At 48.3% G+C, this 13,193-nt stretch overlaps 1 protein-coding gene across 4 annotated transcripts in view; it reads left to right on the top strand.

The window, feature by feature from the left end:
* GDAP1L1 (ganglioside induced differentiation associated protein 1 like 1) overlaps positions 1–13,193 on the top strand; it is a 48,280-nt gene that overhangs the window by 9,590 nt on the left and 25,497 nt on the right. For 2 of the 4 annotated variants that reach the window (XR_004076110.2, XM_006734491.3), the window contains exon 1: positions 11,952–12,264. The exons of the other annotated variants lie outside the window; for them this stretch is intronic. Coding sequence is in view for 1 of the 2 variants with exons in the window: in XM_006734491.3 (XP_006734554.1) it covers positions 12,085–12,264 (180 nt within the window). In the remaining variant the exon portion in view is untranslated. Of the gene's footprint in view, positions 1–11,951; positions 12,265–13,193 lie in introns of those variants that run through there. 4 annotated transcript variants of the gene reach the window in all.

The following is a 13,193-nucleotide window of genomic DNA, read 5'->3' as shown; positions in this document are numbered from 1 at the left end:
CTCCCACTCCCCCTGCTTGTGTTCCCTCTCTCGCTGTGTCTCTCTCTGTCAAATAAATAAATAAAATCTTTAAAAAAAAAAAAAGTTCTCTACACTCTTCTGCACCTTGCTTTTTCCCCCATAACAATTTTTTTTTAAGATTATTTATTTGAGAGAGAGCAGGAATGGGGGAGGATCAGAGGGAGAGGGACAAGCAACTCCTTGCTGGGCAGAGAGCCCGGTGTGGGGCTTGATTCCAGGACCCTGAAATCATGACCTGAGGCAGCCACTCAACTGACTGAGCCACCCAGGTGCCCCCTCCCCCCCATAATAATTTTATCTTGAAGACCTCTGTATATCAGGCCTAATTCAGTTGTGTGTCTGGGCATTTTGCAGCCAGATAGATAGATAGATATTTAAGCAATTTCCTACCAATGTTATTTATATCATTACCAGTTTTTAAAATATTACCAATAGTGCTGCATTAAACCACTAGTGCCATTATCCATTATTATCATTAGTGCTCATTGAACAAGTTTGTACTCCTGTAAATGTATTTTATTTATTTATTTTAAAGATTTTATTTATTTATCTGACAGAGAGAGACACAGCAAGAGAGGGAACACAGGGGGAGTGGGAGAGGGAGAAGCAGGCTTCCCGCGGAGCAGGGAGCCCGATGCGGGGCTCGATTGCAGGACCCTGGGATCATGACCTCAGCCTAAGGCAGACGCTTAACGACTGAGCCGCCCAGGCGCCCCTCCTGTAAATGTATTTTAAAGTGAAGTTCCTTGTGACACAAAATTTTTTAAAAGATTGATTGATTGATTGATTTGAGAGAATGAGCAGGAGGGGAGGGGCAGAGGGAGAGGGAGCGGCCGACTCCCTGCTGAGCAGGAAGTCCGATGTGGGGCTCCACCCCAGGACCCTGAGATCCTCATGACCTGAGCCGAAGGCAGACGCTTAACCGACTGAGCCACCTAGGCACTCTGTGACACAAATTTTAATATCTGATAAGTATGTTAAACTGCCAGATTCCACTCCCACCAGTGGTGTTTGGGGTGTCCATTTGCCTACAATGGCTCTTAGCCAGGGGCTCATTTTGTACCCTCCCCCCCCCCCCCGGGGGGACATTTGACAGTGCTTGGAGACATTCTTGGTTGTCACAGCCTGGGAGGTAGTGCTGGAGATGCTACTGGTGTCTAGGGGGTAGCGGCTAGGGACGCTGCTAAGCATCCCACGGTCAACAGGAGAGCCCCCACCACAAAGAAAGAATTACGTCACGAGTGCTGAGGTTAAAAAACCCTGGCCTACACCCTTGCCAGGGCTGGAGATGACCATTTTTTTAAGCTTGCCTATCTGATAGTTTGAAAATGATACCTTACCTTATTTTGTACCTCTTCAGGAGAGTGGAGTTGTATTTACTTCTTACATTATATATTATTTGAATTTGTTATGATTAATGTGTATTATTCTTATAATTTTCTTGAAAAGCCACTGAAGATTTTTTTTTTAAATCAACACCTCTTTGATTATTACTATGCAATCTGTTCTTAAGATTTAGTCATGTAAGTGCCTATTTGTCTTCCCCTGATAAGGATAAAGAATTTCTCAGGGTGGGCCTTAAGAACCTGTCAGTGCTTTAGGTTCAAGTCTCTCATTCTCTGGCCTTCAGAATTTCTCTACTGCGCTTCCAAAGCACCTTCTCCCAGTGGACCCCAAACCCAGGAACCACCTCCGAGAATCATCTTAGCCCAGAGATACTCTTTATCGCAGACCAGGGCCCCACAATGAAATGTATTCTGCAGCTGACCTTAGGACACCCAGAACATCCACCGTGGACTCATCTGCCCAGATGCCAGGGAAAACAAAACAATAAAAAATCCTTATGCTCATTTCTCAACTGTGAGACCTGCGATCCATTCACCCTATGAATTTTCCAGCCTGTCACAGCTGAGCCCAGCCCCTGGTGCTTCTGCAGAGCCCAAAGCTGCTCCCATAGGTTCTGGGGCAGCATGAATGCTTTTGAATTCTCTCTGCTGGGTCCTATCAAATGGAAAAGGAGTGGAGCCCAGTCCTAAGCCCTGCTCAGCATGGCGGGGACCCCTGGAGAAGTACCCTACACCTTTCACTTGGCTCAGAGAAGCCAGAGCCAGCCAGACTGGAGGAAGTGACCATGGAGAACTTCTCAGCAATCCTGAATACTCCCAAGAAGATGTCCCACGTGGCAGAAATGGCACAGACTTGCCTGCAGCTTTTGCAGATCACCCAATAGCAGACTTTCAGAGTGGCCCTGGTGCCAGGGACAGGCTTCTGCCAGAAGTTCTGTGCATTCGATCTGCAGCCTGTTGTGGTTTTCCAGTAAGCAAAGGCATGTGTGGAGGCTGCCTGGTCTGATGGCTGTCTCCACTCTGGAATCTACACACATCCTGTCCATGAAATGAAATATCCAACCTGTGAGGCCATGAATGCCTGAGACAGTCCTGCATTGCTGACTTAGTGAGAGAAAACAGTAAGGTTCACAGCGGGAAGGGCAGGGAGTTGTGTATAAGAAAGAACACCCAGGGGCGCCTGGGTGGCTCAGTGGGTTAAGCGTCTACCTTCGGCTGGGGTCATAATCCCAGGGTCCTGGGATCAAGCCCTGCATGGGGCTCCCTGCTCAGTGGGGAGCCTGCTTCTTCCTCTGCCCTTCCCACTGCTCGTGCTCTCTCTCTCTCTCCCTCTCTCACATGCTCTCTCTCTCTCAAATAAATAAAATCTTTAAAAAGAAAAAAAAAAAAGAACACCCACCTGCAAGTCAGGGCCTGAGTTCTGCTCTTGCCTCCTGTCCTGGGACAGATAAATCACCATATTTCTCTGGGTCTCAGCTTTCTTGTTAAGTGGTTATTGGAAGCATTCACTCTGTTTTTCCGTGTGTAATTTTCTCAAACAGTAACATTGCCAACTAGATAAAGCTGGCTAAAATAAATTAGAGATCTAAAATAGAGTTTAAAACCAGTCCAGTTCCTGCTGGTTAGTTTTTCTTATTCAAAAGTAATAGATGTTCACAAGAGAAAAAAAAAAAAACATACAGCCAAACACAAAGTAGTTCAGAGAACACTCACCTGGAGACCATGCTGTTGGCATCTTGTTGAAACGCTTCCAGATAAGACGTTCTTAACTTGGATTGGTGGATGGGCTTTGCGGAGGAGAGCCCCTGAATGATTTAATACCCGCCCCCTTTATGGGCCATTTAGGATATATGAGTTGTTTTTTCATTACAAAGAATGCCATGCAGATACAAGCTGGATAAAAAATAATTAGCACTTAATAGGAAAGCAAGCAGAAGAATGGACAATTTGAACACCTGACAAAGATGCTTTAAAGGGCACAAAAGCGTGCCAAATTGTCCCACAGTGTACAAAAATTACCAATGAGAGACAAATAGATTAATGCTCGTGTTCAGCCATTTGCATTTAAGTTAACAAATATTTACTGGACAGATGCTGTTCTATCTGTGCCAGGTGCAGAGGACTCCACTGGCAGCCCAGCTGCTGACCTCACAGCTTTCAAACTAGTGGAGACCGACACGGAAACTATTTCACGCACAGTCATTTGTGTTTAAGCAAACTGCCTTCACGCGTGTTGGCGCATTAGAACCCTGAACCATCTCCCTCCCTGAGCTCTTTTCCTTGACCCCGCCTCCCAGCCGCTGAGGGGCCTGCGGGTCTCAGCCTTGAGGGGAGTTCTTCCAGCTCACATCCAATCCAGACGTTGCCTCCGAGTGTCCCTGCATGGAGGCCATTCAACTTTTGCTTGTCCTCTTTGGGGAACAGGAAGCTTACAACCCTCAATTTGGCCCGTGCTTGTTTGAAACTTTTCCCTATATTGAACTGCAGCCTCCCTCCCTGTAGCTTCCTCTGATTGGTCCCAGAACCTCACAAAACAAGTCTGCCTTCTTCCCCAACCTGGAGATCTAAAGAGCTTTAGATCTTCAGGTGAAGCACCCAATCCCATGGTCTGCCCCCAAGACAGCACCCAGCATCCTTGATGTCCTCCCCTGGCAGAAGGGACCTGCAAGTCCCCTGTTGATTCGTCAGACCATGCACATGCCCAGACCAAACAAAGTATCCATGAACAGATGGCCACGGCATGGGGGCAGCAAGGCCCAGATCTTTGAGGACAGATTATGCTGGTGACACTAGAAAACCTCCTGCAAGCTTCGGGAGGATGGATGGGGATGGAAAGAAGATGAGCCAGCCCTTATTGGAGGACCTAATCTGCTGTCCTCCCCCAAAAAAGAGCCTGTGTGCCTAGAGTGTGTGCTTATCTCCTGGGGATTTTATTTTATTTTTTTAAAGACTTTATTTATTTGACAGAGCACAGATAGGCAGTGGCAGGCAGAGGGAGAAGCATGCTCTCTGCTGAGCAGGGAGCCCGATGCGGGGCTCGATCCCAGGACCCTGGGATCATGACCTGAGCTGAAGGCCGAAGCTTAACCGACTGAGCCACTCAGGCGCCCCTCTCCTGGGGATTTTAATTCAGCTGGTCTAGAGTAGACCCGAAATTCTGCTTACACGCTCCCAGAGATGTGCTGATAATTCAGAGGATACCTTTTGAGTAGCAGAGCCCTAGGGCAGTGGTGTCATAATACCCTGGAGGAGCTTTAAAAAATACCAAGAGTTTGGCTTACCCCAAACCTACTGGTTCAGTCTTCTTGTCCATTTATCGAGAAGGTCTCAACCTAGATTGCACATTAGAATCACTTGAGTTTTTAAAATGCTCTCACTCATTGATCTCTCTCTCTTTCTCTTGCTGCTTTAATTTGAAAAATTTACCAGCCTAATTTGGTGTGGGAGCAGAGGTTCCCAGCCCTGGCTGCACATTAGAGTCACCCGGGAGTATTATAAAATGTCAGTGTCGGGCGCCTGGGTGGCTCAGTTGGTTAAGTGACTGCCTTTGGCTCAGGTCATGATCCTGGAGTCCCGGGATCGAGTCCCACATTGGGCTCCCTGCTCGGCAGGGAGTCTGCTTCTCCCTCTGACCCTCCTCCCTCTCATGCTCTCTGTCTCTCATTCTCTCTGTCTCAAATAAATAAATAAAATCTTTAAAAATAAATAAATAAATAAATAAAATGTCAGTGTCAGGGCCCTTCCCTGCAGACCCACTGAATCAGAATTCTCGGGGTTAGGGCCAAGAGATCAGCATTTCATAAAGCTCCCCAGATGATTCTGAGGTGCGGCCCCTGGTGCAGAGTCTGAGAGAAGAATCATCTGGGATTCTTGATGAAAATACAGGTTACCACACTCTCCGCCGAACATTCCGGGACTGTATGTTTAGCAAGTGCCATGGGTGATTCTTAGGAAATGGCAAGGTTGGGAAACACTGAGGTAGAGGAAAGGTCCCTGGATTGGAGTCAGAAAGACAGTGCTCCTAGCTGCAAGACTTCCCACAAGTCACTTAGCCTCTCTGAGATTCATCTCTTCATCTGTAAAATTGAGAGGATGGTAATTGTGCGGTGAGGGAGGCAGAGATGGATATAACTAGCCCAGAGGTCTGCATAGCCAGTCTATAGGACAGTTCTTGTTGGAAACTGTCACAGGCCAGAGACTACATTTCCCAGCTCTCCTTTACACTTTGGTGACATGGCCACAGGACTGAGTTCTGGCCAGTGGAACAAGGGCATAAGTAAGGAGGACTGCCACCCATTGAAACCTCCCACAAGGTCCTCTGCTCTCTCTCTTCACTGTGTGCCCACTGGGTAGCAGTGCCTGCTGGATCGCAATGCCTGGGTGATCTTGGAAGCCACATGGGAAGGTTGGCAGAGAACTCCCTGCCCTTCCCCCCACCTACTGCTAATTGGACTTTGCGTGAGTGAAAAATAACTTCTGTGTAAAGCCACTGTGGTTTCGCTCTTTCAGTAGCTAGTGCCATGTTAACTGACATACTGCCCCTAGGATTGTGGCAAAAATTATCTCATGTAGAGGCTGCAAACTGATGATCCAACCCACGAATATGTTTTGTTATTTCTGTGCCAGCCAGTTTTTTTTTTTTCGTAACACATTTTAAGATGAGAGATTTCACGTGAACCTCTGGATCTCCAGGTTCTTGAAAACCTGGAATAGCTGGCAGCCAAGCTTGCAATCCACTCCGGGAGGGATTGGCTGGAACAAGGAGCGGCCAGCTGTATGTCAGGTGGAACACGTGCTCTCCCAATCCACCGTGCTCCCCACCACACCCTTACGGCATTTCTGGGGTCCCTGTGGCTTCCTGAGCCAGCAGGCCCTCAGGTAATCGATGTAGACAGTAGATGCATTCACTGTTAGGATTTTTCACAGCGTATTTCTTCAGGCGACTCCTAACTCCCAGGAGAACCATTCATCCTGCCCCAAACTTGGAAGCAAAATCTCCTGAGTGAACCTTTCAGGCTGAAAGATATCCTCCACCCCCACCCCAGCCCACCCATGGCCGTGGCCCGTTCAGTGTCTGCTATCTGTGGAGGCAGTGGTGTGTGGAGGAAAGGGCTCAGGTGTATCTGGGGATCAGGTAGACCTGGACCCTAACCCCAGCTCTGCTGCTTCCTAGCTGATGATTGGGGGTCAGGCAGTTCGTGTTATTTATTTTAGAGAGAGCGTGAGTGGGGCCGGGGGTGGGGGACAAAGGGAGAGGGAGAGAGAGAATCTCAAGCAGACTCCATGCGGGGCCCAATCTCACGACCCTGAGATCGTGACCTTTACTGAAATTAAGAGTTGGACACAACCGACTGAGCCACCCAAGTGCCCCACCATGTAACCACTTTTGCTGACTATCCTTCTATAACTTATTTTAAAAATTGAATCGTATATACTTTTTTGGTAACCTGCTTTTTTTCTTTTTATATTTTAAGTATTCTAGTAACCCTTGCTAAATAGAACTTTTAGAGTAGCTCATATAATTCCAACCTGTTTTTAACCGTAACCTCTACATTGTACCCTTACTCATTTAGTGGATATAAATTGTTCCATGGTACAGACGTACTCTATTTATCTAATCCCCTATTGTGTGGACGCTTAGAACTCCCATTCTCTGTGGACTTGGGTGTTAGCGCTTTACTTTGGGCTAATAACTTCATTCACCTGAGCATCAATTTCCCCATGCCTGTGATCAGGATAGTAACAATCTCACTTCACTTGAGATAATGACTAAAAAGTGCTTAGCACAGTGTCTGGCACATGGGAAACCCTCATAGCTGTTACTGTCATAACATATTGTAATCTACCTATAGTAGGCCCAAGTGAGCAGTTCCCTGAGGCTCTCCACCTCACTGTGCACTGACTTCACATTCAAGGCATCTTGGTGGCTGAGTCCGTCCCTGGTTCTCAGGGAGAGAAGGGCAGGAGTGATCCCATCACTGGCAAGGAACAGCTCGTCTCCAGTGTGAATTGATACATTGGAATGTCAGTATATGTATCTCAGGCGTTTTCAGATTTCTGGCACCCAAACTGGATGTTACTTTTCCCTGATTAAAACTCTCCAGTGACTCCCCAGTGCCCTCAGCATGATGTGATAACCCCTAAAGGTGGCTTAGCAGGCCTGGCATGACCACCGAGCCTCATCTCTCACCTCTGTCTCCAGCCAGATGAACAGCTGTGGGTCCCTGAAACACCGCACCCTCTCTCTCACCTCTGGGCTTTGCACCTGCTCCTCCCTCTGCCTGGAGCATGCATCCCTTTCCCTATCTTCTCTCCATCTGGCTAATTCCTCCTCATTCTTAAAGTCCTCTGCTTAGAGGTCCCTGAGCAGATGCTGGCAATGCCCTACCCGTCCCTACTTTTACCATTTCTGTGCACACCGGCTGACCCCCAGCAGGCAGCACCCACATGGGTTGCCTGAGGGCTTTCTGTAGTCGCTGGAAGCTTCTCTGCCAACCTCAGGGCAGGCCCGAAATGCTGGGAAATTAGCACTCCCTGCAAGAAGCAGCCTTCCAACAATGACAGGACTTCGTGTGCAAATGCCCTGGCTTTCTTCCTCCTCAGGGAAGTGCTTTACACCAGCCTCAGGATTTCCCTGTGGGATTAAGCTCCAGGCACCCAGGGTGCTAACTTGCTTGACAATACACCTTCCCAGGCTGCCTTTCTTGCCTATGTTATTTCCCCACTTGCCTCCCAGAGTTTCCTTCTCCCAAGTTAACTGCTTGTCCTTGAATTCTTTTTTTTCTTTTAAGATTTTATTTATTTATTTGACAGAGAGAGATCACAAATAGGCAGACAGGCAGGCAGAGGGAGAGGGAGAAGCAGGCTCCCTGCTGGGATCATGACCTGAGCCTAAGGCGGATGCTTAACCGACTGAGCCATCTGGGTGCCCTGTTGTCCTTGAATTCTCGTCTTGGGATCTGCTTCAGAGGAACCCATACTGAGAGCCCCCAGCTCCTGAGAGCCTTCGCTGGCATGTCCAGCACCCAGGTGGGACAGGCAGGTGCCCCTTCCCGGCTCTGCCACACCCCCCATCCTTACCCCAGCACAGCACTCATCACGTTGGGGTATAATTGCCCAGGTCTGCACGGAAACACAGACCATTCGCTGTGGAAGAAATTAAAATGGATTTGAAACAGTTGAAAAGATGAAACTCAAAGAATGCCAGTTGATAAAGCACCTGAAAGGGCAAAATTAGAAAATCATTTTACAGCCCCAGATAATTGGTCTAGCCAAGGACCATCAGTGGATGAAAAACCAGATACCCATAAGGTCCTGGTGGGAAGAGGAAAAATGGACATTTAACATGGAAAGTGGTGGTCACCACCTCAATGAAACATGGTATCACTAATAGTGGGACACCAAGATATTGTGGATGTCCGGACTCGAGGCAAAATGAAGCACACGGCTCCACCCACGAAGGATTAGTTAAATTCCTGCCCCCAAATGCTTCACCTGAATCTAGTCTATCCTTTAGACCTAAGTGCTAGTTTATAGGAAACACAGAGGGGAGTACAAGTTAAAAGGCGCGACAATGACCAATCAGGATCCCAAGCAGAACATTGTACAGGACAGCTCTGTGAGTTAACATCGTGGGGAAAAATATAAAGGAATGAGGACCATTCTCCATAAAAGAGACTTGAGAGGTAACAACAGAATTCATGGCATGGTCCTCGTGTGGATCCTAGTTCAAACTCGCTATGCAGACATTTCTGGTACGACAGGAGAAATGGGAATGTGAACTAGATATCAGGGCCTTATTGTTAATTTTTTAAATGTGAAAAGTGTGTTGTTTATGTGAGAAAATGACTTACATTAGATGTAAAGTATCTAATACTGAAGTATTTCATGGATGAAATATCATGATGCCTATAATTCATTTCAAAATACTTCAAACTCTCCTTCCCAAATTAAACAAACGTGGCAAGTTTTAACCAATGATTGTACTTAGGTGATGGATATATGGGTGTTCACTGAGCTATTTTGTTTGCTATGTCATATGTCTGAAAATTTCTTTATCATAAAAACTCAAAAGAGAGAAGCAAATAAAAACCACAATATACCATTTTTCACCCAGAGATTCAAAAAGAAAAAAAATATGCTGAGTTGGCAAGGGTGCAGGGAAATGGGCCCTTTTGTCGATTGTTAGTGGGGATTATAAATTGGAACAGCCTCTTTGGAGAGAACTTGGGCAGAGACATATTCTTCGATCTAGCAACTCCACTGCTAAGAATTTATCATACAAATTATACTCAAACATGGGCACAGATCTGTATGAATAAGGATTTTTGCTACAGCATTTGTTTTTATAACAAAAAATTAGAAACAGCATATATGTCTGTTAATAGGAGTTGTTAAATTTGTTACAGTGCATCCATACCATGTAGACTGTTCTAAAGTAAGGGTTAGACCTGCGTCGATAGGAAACTCTTTCCCAGATGTATCGATAAGAAAAATGCAAAGAGCAGGCCAATGTCTGTCCTACTTGTCACCGTATTTCTGATGCCATCAAAGTGCCTAGCACCCAGTGGGGGCACAGTTAATATTTGTTGAGGGGATGACTACACATTTGAGTGCAACTGCTGTAACATGGGCTCCTTGGATGCAGTTAGGTGGAAGACACAGGGACTGTGGGGCATCCCAGTTGGGTGGCAGCTGGCGGTGCCAGGGGTGAAAGATTCACTCAAGGCAGAACAAAAGTGATAGAAGTTTATCGGATACACTGCAAGGGAGCATCGGCAGGACAGTAAAGGAGAGATTGTCTGCCACGAGCTATAGTTATAAGGTGGAGTAAGGGAGTATGGGGACATATGGAATTGTACTTTTTTTTTTTTTTTTGGTAATCTTAGGAACTGTGCTTGGTTGTAACTGGTCAGTTAGGGCTGATGGCTCTTTTGAGTTGGGTCTCTTAATGAGCCTGTTTGGGTCAGCTAGGTGGTCGCTGTGGGCCCTTTTGCCTTGCTCAAGTTTCCACTGCTCAAGCCTTTTGCCCAAAATTGGCCTCTACAGGGACCAGATTTTCTAAGGTCTTACTTCCCTGAATTCAGACATTTGAATTTTCCCTCAAGACACATCATATCCTGCTCTGTAAAATCAAATCATGAACAGCAAGAAACTTTGAGGAAAAAGGAATAAAAATTTCATGGAGGGGCACCTGGGTAGCTCAGTTGGTTAAGCATCTGCCTTAAGCTCAGGTTGTGATCTCAGGGTCCTGGGATCCAGCACACACCGCCCCCCCACTCAGGCTCCCTACTCAGGGGGAGTCTGCTTCTCCCTCTCCCTTTGACCCTCCCCCCACTCGTGCGCACTCTCTCGCTCTCTCTCACTCAAATGAATAAAATCTTAAAAAAAAAATTCATGGAAGGGCAACAAAGAATTTGCTGAACCAGGAAGGCTAATGTGGCAACTGGGACTTAGTAGAAAATGTAGCTCTAAGCTTCCTGGCAGCCAAAGCAAAAAGGGAAGCCCGTGGGCCACAGAACTTTTGCTATCTGGTAGAAGGAAGGACACTGATTCCTCAAGAGCCATGCTTATCAGTCTGAAAGGGTGATGTGCTCAGGAGTTTTTGAGAGCATCACATGGAGGGAGGGCAAATTCAGAAGCTTATCTTCCTGGTGCATCTATTTGCTCAATGGTAAATAAATTACAACAATATTTATAGCAAGGGAAGCAAGGGTATATTAAGGAACTTTATGTAAAGCTCCCACGAATATTTAGGATAAACTAAGTGATAGCGGGACATTACGGGCTCTGCTAGTTATGCCTCAGTCTCCTGGGTGAAGTGACCTTGGACCAATGACTTGACATCTCTGAGCCTCACCTTCCTCCTCTAGTAAAAATGATTATTGTGCAGATGAATGAGATGATGCGTGTAAAGTGCTTGGGTTGATAAATGCTTGCTGTGCTTTTGTCTGTATCATTATCCTGGTATCATGACCTTATCACTACCAGCATAGACTCTGGAGCCAGACAGGCTGGGTTCGAATCTTGACTCCACCACTTACTAGCTAGGGGACCTTGGCCAAGGTCACTTAACTTAACTCTCTGTGCTCAGTTTTGTCCTCTGTAAAACGAGGCTCATAGGGTTATTGTGAGGGCTCAATTGACTTGATGGTTGTAAAGCTGGGGCACACGGCAAGTGCTGTGTAAGCATTTGCTCCAGACTTCATAGTTTGCTCCCTTCTGTCCTTAGAGGTCCTCCAGGAGAAATGCTAGAAAATGACAGCCCCTAAGAGAAACAAGCTATTTCCAGACACTGATTTATGAAAGGAATGGGTCTCTATAACACCAGTTGTCCTAAGAGGTATTTGCTTCCTGGAAGATAGTCAGAATGCGTTAACAATGGTGGAGTCTTGGCAGATGACCGGCCAGATATTAGCTATATGGGGGGCATGGCCCACTCCCCTGTGGCTCCTCGAACCCTTCCAGGGAGCCGGACCCGAGAGGACTGGTAGTTTCTCTGGCAGGGGCCAGGGGCGTGCCAAGGGGAGGAGGAGGGAAGGAGCTCCCGGGATCCCCCACACCCCTCCCCCATTCGCCCAGCGAGTAATGACATTCACGGAGAGGGGAGGGAGGGAGCGAAGCAGAGGGGCAGGCTCCGCGAGGCCATGTGATGCAGGGCGAGAGAGAGCTGCCGCCGCGGAGCCTCCTTCTTTCCTCCCTCTGATTCCGGGCTGTCATGGCGACCCCCAACAACCTGACCCCCACCAACTGCAGCTGGTGGCCCATCTCGGCGCTGGAGAGCGATGCGGCTAAGCCGGTGGAGGCCCCTGACGCGCTCGAGGCGGCCAGCCCCGCCCATTGGCCCAAGGAGAGCCTTGTTCTGTACCACTGGACCCAGTCCTTCAGCTCGCAGAAGGTAGAGTCCAAAGGAGCAGGGGAGCAGAATGCACCCGGTGGCCAGGAGGCGTGGGGGAGGGGATCCAGGAGGGTGGAAGGGGTCTGAGGACCCCGGTGAGAGGCTGGAGGGTGAAATGTGGGGTTGCAGGGGCCGGAGGGTGGAGATTGCCGGGCTGCTCTCCCGGGAGGTGACTGGCCCTGTCTTGGGCCCCAGGAGCACCATCCCCAATTTTGGGAACATCCATTATGCCTCTTTCCCTCCCAGAAAGACCCAGTCTGTTGGAGGGCTGAGAAGAGAGACAAAGGCAAGGGGAAGGGAATGGGCACTGCTGGGAAGGCGGCCTGTTGGAGGGGGCGGCTGCTGCGGGGAGGGAGGAGGAGCGCTTCCTGGGATCTAGCCTCCAGCCCCAGTAGTCGGTGGTGGGCCTCCCTCCGAGCTGCTGTCCTGGATACTACAGGCCCTCCAGGTCACAGCTCCTGCCTGGCTGGGAGCCTTCCTCTGGCTGGGGCTTGGAGGGTATGTCCCTAGTCCTCTCCCACATCCACACTTACCTTGAGCTGAGAAGGAAGGAGTTAACCCATCTCCTTAGACCGGCTCGGTTCGGCCCCTAAAATCTATGTTTTGCTCTTAAAGACACAGACGGCCCCTCCGTCCCTTCTCAGACCCAGACGAGCTGGGGGGGCGGGGAGCAGTTAGGAATCCAGCCTGGTGCTGAGTTTTCCGGGTTCCCGCTTCCTGGGGGAGAGGGCCAGACACTGCGCCTGTAAGACAAGGGAGCCTCTAGGGGCGCAATATCCCACCCTGGGCGGCTGTCCGTCAGTGGGGCACGAATTCAGCACCATGGCCAGGGCCCAACAGCGAGTGCTGCTGATCTCTTAAGTGGCGCTCATTGTCAGACCTGGGATTCCTCTTCTTCCTGGAAAATCCTTTTGTTCCATTCACTCATT

This window comes from Leptonychotes weddellii, chromosome 10 (assembly GCF_054177405.1).
Source record: "Leptonychotes weddellii isolate Sample4059 chromosome 10, ASM5417740v2, whole genome shotgun sequence".
Lineage (NCBI taxonomy): Eukaryota > Metazoa > Chordata > Mammalia > Carnivora > Phocidae > Leptonychotes > Leptonychotes weddellii.
This window is presented reverse-complemented; position numbering and strand designations above follow the sequence as displayed.